The sequence below is a fragment of the Sebastes umbrosus genome, chromosome 12 (genome assembly GCF_015220745.1).
Source record: "Sebastes umbrosus isolate fSebUmb1 chromosome 12, fSebUmb1.pri, whole genome shotgun sequence".
Taxonomy (NCBI): Eukaryota; Metazoa; Chordata; class Actinopteri; order Perciformes; family Sebastidae; genus Sebastes; species Sebastes umbrosus.
In genome coordinates, this window is record NC_051280.1 from 8,528,886 (window position 1) to 8,542,710 (window position 13,825).

The following is a 13,825-nucleotide window of genomic DNA, read 5'->3' on the forward strand; positions in this document are numbered from 1 at the left end:
GTGTATGTAAATTTCCATCGCTGTATACCTATCAGAAACAGGTTTGCATTTCTGCACCTTAGTTTGCAGTGATGCATTTATCGATCAAACAGTTACAAATAAACAAGAAACAGTAAATCAACCAATGACTAAAAGAATAATGGAAACTGATTGTGGCCAAACACCGGGGGTGATCTCAGTTTTTTATTCAGATATACAGTAAGTGCAGGAAACAACGAGCAGAACGTCCATGGCGGACCAGAGTGAGTTAATGAAGTGATGCTAGTTAACTTGCATAGTTTATAATAAATAGTTTATAATAAAACTATTAGGGCTGTCAAAGTTAACACGATAACGAGTTAACGCAAATTCGTTTTAATGCCACAAATTATTTTAAAGCTAGAGTGAAGATCCTGACATCATATGAAACTACAAAACCTAAGGAATCCATTGGCACCAACCATGTCATACTAGCTAATTTTGGCGAGGAAAAACTGTTACGGCCATTTTCAAAGGGGTCCCGTGACCTCTGACCTCAAGATATTTGAATGGAAATGGGTTCTATGGGTACCCACGAGTCTAACCTTCACAGACATGCCCACTTTATGATAATCACATGCAGTTTGGGGCAAAACCATGCAGTTTTTTGCATGCAGTATAAATGTGTTATTTTTGCCTATTCTAAAATAGTGAATTGTATTGTATGAATATTCCTGCATACTGGGGTCCCTAAACAGTCTTGGAATTGACAATAAGGGGCTTTCCGAGTAGTTTCCAGAACAGAAGTGCTCGCCATCTAATCGCCGGAAAATGCAATTTTTGCAGAAATCTCCAAATGTCAAAAGATTTTGAAACCGAATCACAGCATTGCTTTTTATATGATGTTCCTCAAGGTCTTGGTGTCTTAACGTGGTATTTTGGACGGATTATTCATCATTTTCAGCAATTTTTGAGTGGTAAAAAATTGTTAAATTTAGCACCAAATCTGTATAAAAAATAGTATCAACCCAAAAATTGCTGCAACAACTCCTGAGACATAATAGAGGAAACACCATCAAATACTGTACTAATACTTCTTTCATAATGTTCAAAACCCTTATACACTTTTACAATTTATTTCAAATAATTTATTAATTCATAAATTCATGTTTATTTCTGATTCATGACTAGAGCAGCTCGACACACCGTGCTGTGCTGAAGCTCAAATTAATCTTCAGGTTCCCAGCTTTCAGATGATGTACACAACTTCTATGTGACATCTACTGCTGACCTGCTATCTCCCCCTAGAGACCCTCTGTACCCCCCTAAAAAAGATTAAAATGGGTCTATTGTGGGTCTCAGAGGATTATCTTGCATAGTTTATAATAAACCGTTTATAATAAAACTATATTTATGATGTAGAATGAAAAAAAGACATTGATTGTTAAGACTTGGACAGTTGAAAGTTGAATTCGGGACAGTAGCGGGACACCGAGGTGAAAAGTTCATTTTGAGCCATGCCTTCATCTTTTTAATGAGAGGAGGGAAGGGAAGACGGGGAAAAAACTTCAAAATTGAAGAAAAGTTGCGAGGTGCAAATCAAAAAATTTGTACAAATCTATCATTGCACTTCCAGGTCTTGGCAGGAAATGACTTTGTGAAAATCATGCCAAGCTGCTGACGCATTTGCCCTCAGCAGACTTTCGATTCCTTCCTGCAAACGCGGCCAAAGTAAAGGACAACCTGGTGAGGTGAGAAATTATTGTGGCCCATGCTGGCAGCACCTTTGTGACTTTACTTCATACTGGCGGTGTCAGAGGTTTTGTTAATGCGTTGGTGGAGCCGGCAGCCTGTGTTCTCAGCAGGACGCGGCGACCCGGTTTTACTTAAAGGTTACTGCCATCAAAGGGAGAGAAGGAAAATGTCAGCGCTTGGGTAACGGCGAGCGTCAGGAGTCGCGCAGTTCAAATGGAAAGAAAGGCAAGGCGAGGCTTGCCGGACCCCCTGCTCTGATTTAGCCGTTTTCAACGGTACACGCTGCCCTGATTGAAGTGGAAAAAAAAGGGTACAGACATGCATGATCAAGGGCCAAATGGCTTATTTCACCCAAAGGTGTTAAAGTGGAGTTAAGAGGGAGAGTCAGTCATATGAAAACAGACAAGTGACAAGGCAGGAAGCAGTTGCTTAAGTCGCCTCTTCTTAAATGGATTTAAATAGAGTAGTCAGGTATAAAACAAGCTCCCCAGGGCACATAACATGCAGCTTTGCCCTTTCTTTATCTTACAGGTCACTGCTTACATGCGGAGGAGAGGGTAAGACTGTGGACAGTGAGAGAGAAGAAGGCATGGGAGCTCGTGATAAGCTTAATTAAGCAGCAAAGTACCACAGTCCGCTCGGTGATCAGTGACACTAAAAAGTCGTGGGATCAATTACATGATAATCTCCCAAGATAAATAAATGGGAGTTGGATGTGTGCAAAAAGAAGTACACTTAAAATTAATGAAAAATCAGTGGGACTTCCAGTTATTAGTGTTGTGTGATGTGACAGAGGACTGACCGAGTCATCAGCAGAGGGGTCCTGCACGCTGCTGTAATACGCCGAGCGCTCGTCATCTTCATCCATGTAGACTGGAGGCTCGTAGGAGGTCAGGAAAGTAGACGGCCGGTACAGGTGCTTGTTGAGGTGGTGCTGCCTCTTACTGGATGCCTGGGGAACAAACAGGTACCGTTACAAGAGCAGACAAGTCCCCTTAAACATGTACTGTTATGTCATTTCTTAGAAGTCAATACAATAGCAACAATGACATTTTTATAACATTTTTGCAGATGCTTAAAAGTAGGGCTGGGAAATACTTTTCAATATTGACATACATGTATCTTGTGTGGGAAAAGTATGAAGAATTAGATATGAAATAATGACACTGATGCTCAATACAATGTTCCACTCTTATGCATCATAGTTGACAAAAACATTATAACAGATTTGATTAAAAAGGCTATTGAAGTGCAAAATTGCATGTAAAAAATGTGCATGTAACAAGCATTGATTTTGCTAAATGATGACAATATTTGAGCACAACAAATATATTTGTTTAGCTGATGTCGTCAGCTGTTTTAACCTCATCATGGCTTTATTGGTATCAGCATATGTTGGTAAGTGTAAGTGATACGTTTATTTTTCAACTGTACATTTTTACACCGAGTACATATCTTTTAAACCTTGACCGTATTTTCCCATGTGTTTTTATCCAAGTGACTAATGGAGACAATAATTTCTGAAAGTGGTCCAGTATTGAGGGAGAACGCTGTAGACAGCAGCCGCTAAATGAGCTGTGAGGGCAAGAGAGCAGCGTCAATGTAACGTTCCGTTCACTAAAAGTGTTTGTTTTTGCTGCTGACAGGCTCAGATTGTTATTAGAAGTGTCTGACAACATTGTGGAAAAGACCTTATAGAGAAACAAAACGTTTTTCTGACCTTTCACTTGATCTGATCTGTTTGTTATTGTGTCCAAATCCAGCTCGAGGAGAAATGTCGTTGTGAAATCTGAATATCCGTATACTCCGGTTCAAACAAATACGGGCGGCCATCAAATTCAAAGACCTCATCCACATTGTCGAAATCATCTAAATTTTCAGCCATGACATTGAAAATCTTTTAGATAACACTAAACTACGCTTTCTGTATTCTAACACAACAAACTCTGCCCAGCTGGCTCTCGCGTTTCCACCACGGATGTATTCCACTATTCCACCGTAGTCTTCCAGCAGCACGTCACCTCGCCAGATTTCACAACGAGACTTCTCTTTAAACGAGACTTTTTCCATAATGTTGTCAGACACTTATAATAACAATCAGAGCCTGTCATGACAAAAACAAGCACTTTTAGTGGACGTAAATGATGGTGCCAGCTTGCCCCAATAGCACCATATTGCAACCTGTGAGCAGCTGCCATCTACAGCGTTCTCCCTCAATACTGGACCACTTTCAGAGATTGTTGTCTAGAGTGAAGATACTAGTATCATATGAAACTAGAAAACTAAGGAATCCATTGGTATCAAGTCCTCAACATCATGTCATACTAGCTTGTCACAAAGGAGGTTAAATAACACTACATACTTATGCTACATTTTGGCGAGTCATAGTCAAGTCAGCACAATGACACACTGACAGCTGTTGTTGCCTGTTAGGCTTGAGTTTGACAATATTTGTCAGTGTTTTGTGTTGTTAATTGATTTCTCCCGCTCCAATGTTGATAAGAGTATTAAATACTTGATAAATCTCCCTTTAATGTAATTTTGAAAAGACAAAAAAATGAGAGATTAATTAGCGATTAATCGTTATTAACTATGGACAATCAATCAATTGACAGCCCTAGTCAAAACAGAACAATAATGAATTAACTACCCAATCCTTACTTAAAGACACTTAAAGAAAGCATTTGTTTAAATGACATTAGTAATTCAGTGTGTTAAAGGGTTTGATAAACGAGTAAAGAGTTACCTTTTTAGTGTACATGCACAGGTTGGGTGTTCTTCCAGGCACAGGGATACCAGCTTTTGTCAGTTTGATGAAGTACTTTTGAACCCGACTGGCGACCTGGAATGTTTTAACAGGAAAATGGCCGCATTAAGGATTTCCAACTGAGATAAAGCTGCTTGGAGTAATTGAGGTCATGCAAATGTATGATCCAAGTACTTGCAAGGGGCCTTTTAGTACTGCAAAGTATACACTCAATGCAATTTAACAGTCTGTTTCCATAGTAAAGGCACACAGATTTATCAATGTCAAGACATGCTAATAAAGCACAAGAAGACAGTGAAGACTACTGAAAATATGTTGTTTAGCCGGCAACATACAATTTTAGCCAAGTCAGGTTCATGTCATCTTGAAGCTTCTTTGAGGTGAATTCTTTCTGCTCAAATGTGCAAATAAACCAAATATTCTGAACTAAGCAGGTAATAAGTGGGGATCAAACAAACGTGCATTTCCTTCAGTTAATCTTAGTTTCCTCTTTGTCACCTGTTTTGATGTTCGATTGCCGAGCCCATCAGCAATCTTCTGCCATCTTCTGGACTCGACTTCCTCGGGAGGAAACTTAACAAGAAGCTGCTCCAGTTTTTTCTATCAAAACGGAAGAAAACAGGTGAAAACCATGCGGGAACAAATTCATGTACTGCATAAATGATTATCTGCAGCATTGGCATATTAGTGTTTAATGTATTGTGACAGCTCTCTTGGCTTCCTGTCTGGGCTGTCTTTCCCTTTTATGGAGGGAAGCAGGAAGTGCATCACAGATGTGGCTGCTGCTCCTCAGCTATATAAGCTGGTGGATTCAGTCAGTTTGTCTCTCTCTCCCTGGACGTATGGTTTGATGTTTGGGTTAGGCTTTTCCTTGCATTTATTTTGTTTGTTCATTACACTTCACTGTACTCATTCAAACACACAAAACACTACTGATTTACATAGCATTGCTTAAAAACACAATGAGTAGGATCTTCCTAAAAAAAACAATGTATAGACTGATACAAAAATGAACTTAGAGGTGTGTAGTGGTGTCTGTATATGCAGAGATCTCGCCTTCTGCCTGTATTTTTCTTATTTTGCCGTGTTCAGGACGTCTCTCGGTGCTAGCCTCTATAAAAACGTAGCAACCAGGTTCCAGATAGTACGTATGGATTCAAGAGGAAGCTACGGAAATGGTTTACGCAGCGCCAAAAAAACACAAATATAGCGAGGCGAAACACCAAGCGGACAAAGCTCGCTCCAAAACGAGAGTGAATGTGGGGTTGGCTTTCACTCGCTGGCGAGACCTTCGTTGAGCCGGGGAGAAGGGGCCAACTTTGAATGACGTGTTTACAACCCGCAACCAACAAATCCTATTCATTGTACCTTTAACGTATATTTTTAAGGACTGTCAATGTTAACGCGTTAATAACAAGTTAAGGCAAATTTGTTTTAACGGCACTAATTTCTTTAACACATTAACATAATCGATCTTCTGGAGGTTGTAGCGGGCTCAGTTTTAAAGCTGGAGGGAAGATACTGGCATCATATGAAACTAGAATCCATTGGTACCCACCATGTCATACAAGCTTGTCTCGAAGAAGGCTACATAATGCTCCAAACTTACGCTATATTTTGGCACGGAAGAAAAACTGGCATGGCTATTTTCAAAAGGGGTCCCTTGACCTCTGACCTCAAGATATGTGAATGAGTCTCCCCTTGTTGATGTTTTATGCTAAATGCAGCACCTTTGAGGGTTTCTGGACAATATTTGTCATTGTTTTGTGTTATTAATTGATTTACAATAATAAATATACATATTTTTGCAAGCGTAAGCATTTTACAAGCAGATTTGCCCACTCCCATGTTGATAAGAGTATTAAATACTTGACAAATCTCACTTTAAGGGACATTTTGAACAGATTAAAAAAAAAGTGTGATTAATTTGCAATTAATCATGATTACCTATGGACAATCATGCGAGTAATCGCAATTTAATATTTTAATTGATTGACAGCCCTATTATTTAGTTAAACCTGCAGTAGGAAGTATATTTTTGGCATCATTGGGCAACAATTCCATAATAACCTGTCAGCATATTGTAATTCAAGTGTTCTCAGAGAAAACTACACTTCTGCACCTCCTCATGGCTCTGTTTTCAGGTTTTAGAAAATCTAGCCCATGACCGGAGATTTTGACCAATCACAGGTCATTTCAGAGAGAGAGAGCGTTCCTATTGTCTGTTCATTCAACGGAGGCAGCTGTCAATCACTCACTAACTCCAATCAAACGGTCAAACTGGGCAGCGCTGATCAAATATGAATCAATATTCTGTTACTATAATGCCTGTTTCTCACCTAAAATGTTTTCAGAAACTGTTTAGCTGTAAGTTGAGAAAGCTGCTCCGGCTGGTGGGCGGTGCTTGGTATTTCCTCAACAGATCTCTACTTGGCTGCCGGGTAACAAACTTTCTCATTTTACAGCTAAAGTTAAAAGTCACGTGTTGTCCTCTCCTCTTTGTCCTTCCATTGGGCCGCTCTGTGACAGTAATATGCACCATTCAAAAACAGCCTATACGGGCTTATACTGTACAACAGGTGGGTAGCACAAATTATAAAAAGAATTTAAATTTAAATTTTGCCGTCATTTTGCAAATTGATAATAGCCAGTTTATTTAATAATAAATTGAGATTTTTTTTCTAAAATTCAAAGTGAGAAATGGTGTTATGGGAAAAAAAATCTGGAAAGAACATAAAAATGTTTCAATGTGATCCTGCCCACACTTAATCTGACCCGCCAGATGGTTTGTTACACAGAAATGTATGAGAAGCCGTCACTTGAAACTGTTTGGAAAAAGGAAGGCACTTTCAAAAGACACTAGGCAGGTATTTGGATGAACCATCAATATTAATCAAACTCTTGCTGAAGCCAGTCAGGAGAAGAGTGAAAAAATCGTTTCCATCAAAAAAAGCCTTCAGTGCCGTTCTTTGCTCTTCTTTCAATGAGAAAGAAATACTCTCCAGTTCTGATAGAACTGATGCTATTGCAGCATCTATGCTGACCTCTTCAGGCGCCGCCATTGTTGTTTAGAACAAACAGTCGCCTCTCTGTGTCGTCGCCTAACACACCTAAGCCACGCTCGTAGCTGCCAGTAGTTGCTCACAGGACGCCGATTGGTCCGTAGTCTGGCTTGCTGGACACAAATGCATTACTTGAAGCCTGACAAGATGTGTGATATGTGATCTCGCGAGAATCCAGCTGCCGTGAAAGGTAAGCACACACAAAAATATAGTGTAACATCGTAAAACACTTGCCACCTACCTGTTCCTCCACAGTCCACAGCTGGTTAAACGTGTCAGACTTGTTTGGATGACAAATCCTCCCCCTGATCATCTGTCAAGAAAACACGAGTGACAGCCACGTTAAAAAATACAAAAATAATGGGCACTCCACCATTTGAAGAGATCTGTGCATATGAACTGCCTGGCAGACACTGAATTCGTCAGTTTGACAGACAAAGCCCGGCTGTCAGATGAAACTCGAGAGGTGTCATTGGGAAGACGCAGAAAAACAGCAACACTTTTGACTGACAAACAGAATCCTGTTAGAATTCAGAGAGTGTAACCCGGGAGAATGCAAATGTGCCTGCACAGTATAAACAGGGAGAGCAACAGAAATAATCAAGTTGTTTGCTCAGTGCTGAACGCTTGGCGCCGTCTAATCCCAACAATCAATCAAAAAGGGAAACCTTACTGCTTAGACAATGAGGGAAAAGACACATAACAGAGGCCATCAATGAGATGTAATCAGAGGTGTGGGAGAGGCGGGCTCCTCATGTTTCCATAGAGACCATCTTTTGCGCTCACACATGCTCAACTCTGCCAAGGAGTAACAATGGGGGAGATGAGGTTTGAGGAGGCCTAGGCGTGTAAAATGGTAATAACCTGATGATTTGTAGGCCAACCTGGAGGAGATCGGTGACTCACCAGCTACAGTTGGGAACGGATGGAGCTGCTTCTGCACTAATGATATACTGGGGGAAAATCACAGTGGCAGCGTGTGTGTTGTACAGGTTATTTTAGTAAGGAGACTGAGCCATACCTGCGATTGCCTGCTGTTCTCCAGAGCGTCACTAGTGGGCAGAGAGGAGTACATGGTGGACGACTCGCCTTCCTTCTTGGGCTCCACGGGACTTTTTGGTCGAGCAGGCAAACCTGGAGGGAGGAAATTAGCAGAATTAGTCATAATTTTTAACCCCTTGAGACCCAAAATAGACCCGTGTTTTTCATTTTTAGGGGGAGATAGCAGGCGAACAGTAGATGTCACATAGAAGTGGTGTACATCATCTGAAAGCTGGGAACCTGAAGATTAATTTGAGATGCAGCTCAGCACTGTGTGTCAAGTTGTTCCAGTTATAAATCAGAAATAAACATGAATTCATTAAAATAAATTGTGAAAGTGTATAAGGGTTTAGGACATTATAATAGAAGTATATGATGGCCATTCTCATGCTTTATTATGTCGTTGTTGCAAAATTTTTGGGTTGATACCATTTGTTACACAGATTTGGTAATCATTTTAACCATTTTTTTTACCACTTGAGAATTGATAAAAAATATCAATAATTTCTCCAAAATACAACGTTAAGACACCAAGACCTTGAGGAACACCATAGAAAAAGCCATGCCGTGATTTGGTTTAAAAAACGTTTGACATTTGGAGATTTCTGCAAGAATTGCATTTTCCGGCGATTGAATGGCGAGCAATTCGGTTCTGGAAACTGCTCAGAAACCCCCTTTATTGTCAATCTAGCTAGGAACGTCATCCATCCTCTGAATGCTCTAGGTCTCTAGTTTGTGGCTGTTAAGTTTTATGACGCTGTGATTATCCTAGAGGTCATTTTATACAGTGAAGTCAAATTTTAAAAAATGGTCTGAAATGAAATGGGGACAAACATCATCACAGATGAACACAATTGGGCTCATTGGATCCACAAGAGGCTCAGCTTTACAGTGATACCCAACTTATGCAATTCTAAGACTGTTTAGAGACCCCTTTGAAAATGGCCATGCCTGTTTTTCCTTGCCGAAATTTAGCCTAACTTTGGAGTTTACTGAGCCTCCTTCCTGACAAGCTAGCATTACTTGATTGTTTGCTACCAATGGATTCCTCGGGATTTCTAATTTAATATGATATCTGTACCGTCACTCTAGCTCTAAAACTGAACCTGCTACAGCCTCTGAAAGACAGTAAAGTCGGTCGGGATTGTGGCGTCTCAGGGGATTAAATAGCAGAAGAATCGCTCTGGTGTTTATTTTGATATTTTGAAAAATGTACACACGCCAGGACAAAGACAAATTTATACGTGCCTTGGTCGAAGATCAGCTTTAGCCGCCTGGTTTTGCGCTTCTTGTCACAGAACTCTCTCTCAAAGTCTCCAAGGCCTGAGGTGTACTGCTCCCATCCAATGTCAGGGAGCTGGACGACTCGCTGAGGACACGGCAAGCCCAAATTAACCTGAGGGTCACAAGAATTGGGGGTCACAATCAATTAACAAATAACAATAACACTTCTATAAACTATACTGCAACAAGGTTAGATACGTATGTGACAGCATAATAAGAGAAACAAACACTGTAAGACAAATGTTTATGTTTTGGGACATTTTCTTATGTTTTGATAACTTTGTAATCTGTGCTTTTATAAAACACAAAGTCCAGGCATTGCTTAATGTAATTCAAGTTGGTATATATTACTGTGATTTTTCAAGATTTTTACAAATGGCTCCCTCAACAGGGGCTTTCTAGTCAATCCTCTCGTCTCTTGAATCCTCTTAGATTCAAGAGATGTCCAAACGTGTGCTGTAGAGGGCCCTCCATCTTCATACTGAGCTTTACTAAAAAGGTTCACCACAAGTTTTCACATCCTCATTTTCCTTTTCTAGTATGCATTATATCCTTCTCTGTGCAAGCAAATTAACATATGCTAATGAGTTAAAAGTGGCATTACTTGCAGGTACTTGCTTTGCGGGTGTTCTGATTGTATTCAGTATTTACATTTACCTGACTGCACAAAAATATGAATTAATTCACCATAATCTATTGAGTAAGCACTCAAAAATATCTCAAATATTAAAAAAAAAGGTGGACAGTGTGCACTTCCTGGCCCAGTTGTGAACAGGTGCAGAACAAAATCTGAGTCATACAGAGGAAAAGCAGAAGGAGTCTGCACACTGAATTTTACAAGCTCAAAAATATTTATTCAAGCAACGTTTCAACCAGAAAGGTATTCCTCGGGCAAAAATCCAAGAACAAGATCTTACGTGCCATGTCTCAGAGAGGGGTGGGTGCAGAGTGAAGGACTACATATTAACTGAGGAAACATGCACATTGTATTTGCACACTTTGTACAACTCGTGTGCATGAGTTGTTTAATGCACAACATATGTACATATATTAATGCAACATACACTCCCTTTACGCCTTTACAATAGAATGCAGTCCAACACAACATCCATCTTTTTGTTCAGTTTTTGGTGACGTAGTTGGAAATGGATCAAACCCGGCCAGTTTTGAGGTGATTGGCTAGGAGCGGCCGATCAGTCTCATATTTTCGGTCACATTTACACATGTGTGCCGCCACGACATGATAGTTTTACGTTGGCACATAGCGGAACAGACAGTAACACACACACACGTCGTCGGTGTGTAAGTTCTTCAGTGTGAGTGAAGAAGACATAAAGCTGCAATTTGTCACAACAGTAAGTCAAAAATAAGCCGAGGAGGAACAACCTTAAAAACATTTGGAACGACTAACTTAATCGACACTTATTATATTGTAATTCATTCCCATGATGCTGTAATCAGTGACCGGCTCGTCTACTGACAGCACGGAGCTAACAGCTAACGTTAACGGAGGTTGCATTGACTTGCATTATGATGTGTTCAAGATACACTCAGTAAAAATGTTGGGCGAAGGTAAATTATAACACTATCATGGTGTGTTCAAATGTAATCTTGTAAAATGTAGTTTTTGGTGAGAAACTTGAATAAATCCAGTTGTTTGAAGGAGATGTTTTCAAAGCAATATGAAATAGATATTAGAGAGGGAATTATGACCTGTTCAACTTCCTAACGCTAGCTCTGAGCAGCTTATTATACATAATTAAAACTATCAAAAAAATAAATAAAATCAAATTAAGTATTAAATAAAAATCAATGGATTTTCCTTATTTGAATTGTGTGTTTTATGCAAATAGCCACTATAGATGAGAATTTTTGATGGTTTACACTGACTTTGGGACGGTTGAAATTATTTTCTCTGGGACAGTGGTGAAAAAAGTTAATCTGCAGCCTAACTGTCAATTACAGTTCTTAGGGTGCTTTCACATCATGGACTGGGGCCGGAATCCGAGTACACTTGAACCCCAAAGTCCAGTTCGTTTGATTAGTGTGAATGTTCCATACCGTACTCAGGCTTGTTGAGCCATACTCGAGTCCACTTGAAAAGGTGGTCCGGGGTTCGGTTCATGTGTACTCAGGTACTGTTCGCATCAGGTGTGCAAGCCAACTGTACCAAAACACGGAAGTGGGCCGCTATTTAACGCTAGTAACGTTAGCAATCAGCAAGTAGTTCTGAAAGGGCAGGCTTATTTCAACGCCGCCCGTCTCCTCCAAAATCTGTATATGCGCGCACCATGCGCCGATTTCATCCTCTGAACTGCACGGCCATGGGTGATAAAGCAGGAAGCTCAGCTTCTCTCTGCTCAGCGGGCAGAGAGCGAGAGACAGCAGGGGGAAACAGTGTGTAGAGTCTGCTTATTTTCACATCAATCTTGGTGAAATAAGGGTTTATTTAGACCAAACCAGAGTTGGTGATTGTTGGAAAGACGGTGTTGGTGAGTTTTATTTTGTTTCTGGGAAGTTTGAATGAAGTGTTTTACAATGCACATAAACAATACACATGGATGATGATGCAAGTGTACTGGGGTACAGAACAACTTCACTAATGTGAAAGCTGAGCGGCAAGGGTTGGAGAGGGGGGGCAAATGAACTCTCAATCATTCCCAATATGAAAACGCCCTTAGAAAGAAAATCGGAAAAAATTGAATTGCAAGGTCAGACTTTTACAAAAAAATAATAATAATCGGAATCATCCAAAAAAATTGCAGCCGGTATATCTCTATTTTTGTCCTTTCCATACACGAGACTGGCAGAATATTAGAAACACCTCTCTGTGACCTCAATGCTAAAACATATAATTGAAATAACACCTCTTTGACAATGTCAACAAAAAAACTGAACATTATAGGTATAATAAAAGTAGATTTTATGGCAGAATATTTAATTACGCTATACTATAGAGGTGAACCTTATAAAGTGGACACTAAGTGTAGTTAAAACACAGCACAAAATATCTGCTTTTATAGGTAAACGCTTTTCAGTTTGTCAAGGACACACGTTTGCATGTTTTTTACCCGTTTCTGCAGATGCTCCACAAAGATGATGGGATCGCCGAGTGCCTCTCTCTGGTGACGCGCCAACGTCTCCAGGTCCAGGATGGCCTGCGTGCGTTGGGCCTCGAGAACACCGATGGTCTGCAGCAGCCTCTGATAACTGACACGGAGGGAGGCTAGGTTAGACAACAGTGGACGAGAGGGACTGCTTACATTATTCAACCTGACACTTGCAATGCTGCAGTGCATCAAACTTTCAGACCCCAGACCATACATAATTCAACCAGGGTGCTCTGAACTTAAATCCTTGCACAAGACATGAACCATTCTCCAGTCCTTTCCACTTCTTTTTTGCAAATAAAGTGTTTACAGGCTGGAAATTATGCATCTCAAACCAGCTGCTTTGGCAAATAACATCTTTAGAATTACTTTTCTAGTGTAGCCCATCAAGAACTGCAGCTGGTAAAGAAAAGTACAAATGGTAAGAGACTTAAACCACTGAAACACATTTCTGAACTGTAACTGTGCACATCACTCAGATTTCATAGTAATATCGAAACCTTTGCAAGACAAACATTTGGGTTTTGCAGTGCTCGAGGAGCCTTCCGTGCCGTACAAGTCCGACCTTTCCACTCACACCCTCTGGGGCAACAGAAGAGCTGCAAACTGAGCTGTCAATGACTAAGTGTGGTACTGACTCAGAGGCCCTACAGTGCGAGCAGAGCAGGAGGAATCGACAGGAATGTGACAGCATCCTACATGGCTATAACCTAATGCAAGTGCTCAGTGAAGCAGAGTGGATCAATCAGCCCTAACAGGACATGAATGAAAATCAATGCAGAGGACAGAATTTATTCAACAGCTGCTGGTAGTTTGAAAATCCTACAAGCAAAACATTCAAACAAGTC

General features: G+C 40.4%; 1 protein-coding gene across 4 annotated transcripts in view; it reads right to left on the minus strand.

The window, feature by feature from the left end:
* The window catches only part of zzz3 (zinc finger, ZZ-type containing 3), a 30,001-nt gene that overhangs the window by 3,763 nt on the left and 12,413 nt on the right, over positions 1-13,825 (minus strand). For all 4 annotated transcript variants that reach the window (XM_037786289.1, XM_037786287.1, XM_037786288.1 and 1 more), the window contains exons 3-9: positions 12,939-13,077; positions 9,832-9,979; positions 8,564-8,676; positions 7,784-7,855; positions 4,979-5,080; positions 4,460-4,555; positions 2,516-2,665 (exon numbers count right to left, since the gene is read on the minus strand). In XM_037786289.1, coding sequence (XP_037642217.1) covers positions 2,516-2,665; positions 4,460-4,555; positions 4,979-5,080; positions 7,784-7,855; positions 8,564-8,676; positions 9,832-9,979; positions 12,939-13,077 — 820 coding nt within the window. The remainder of the gene's footprint in view (positions 1-2,515; positions 2,666-4,459; positions 4,556-4,978; positions 5,081-7,783; positions 7,856-8,563; positions 8,677-9,831; positions 9,980-12,938; positions 13,078-13,825) is intronic.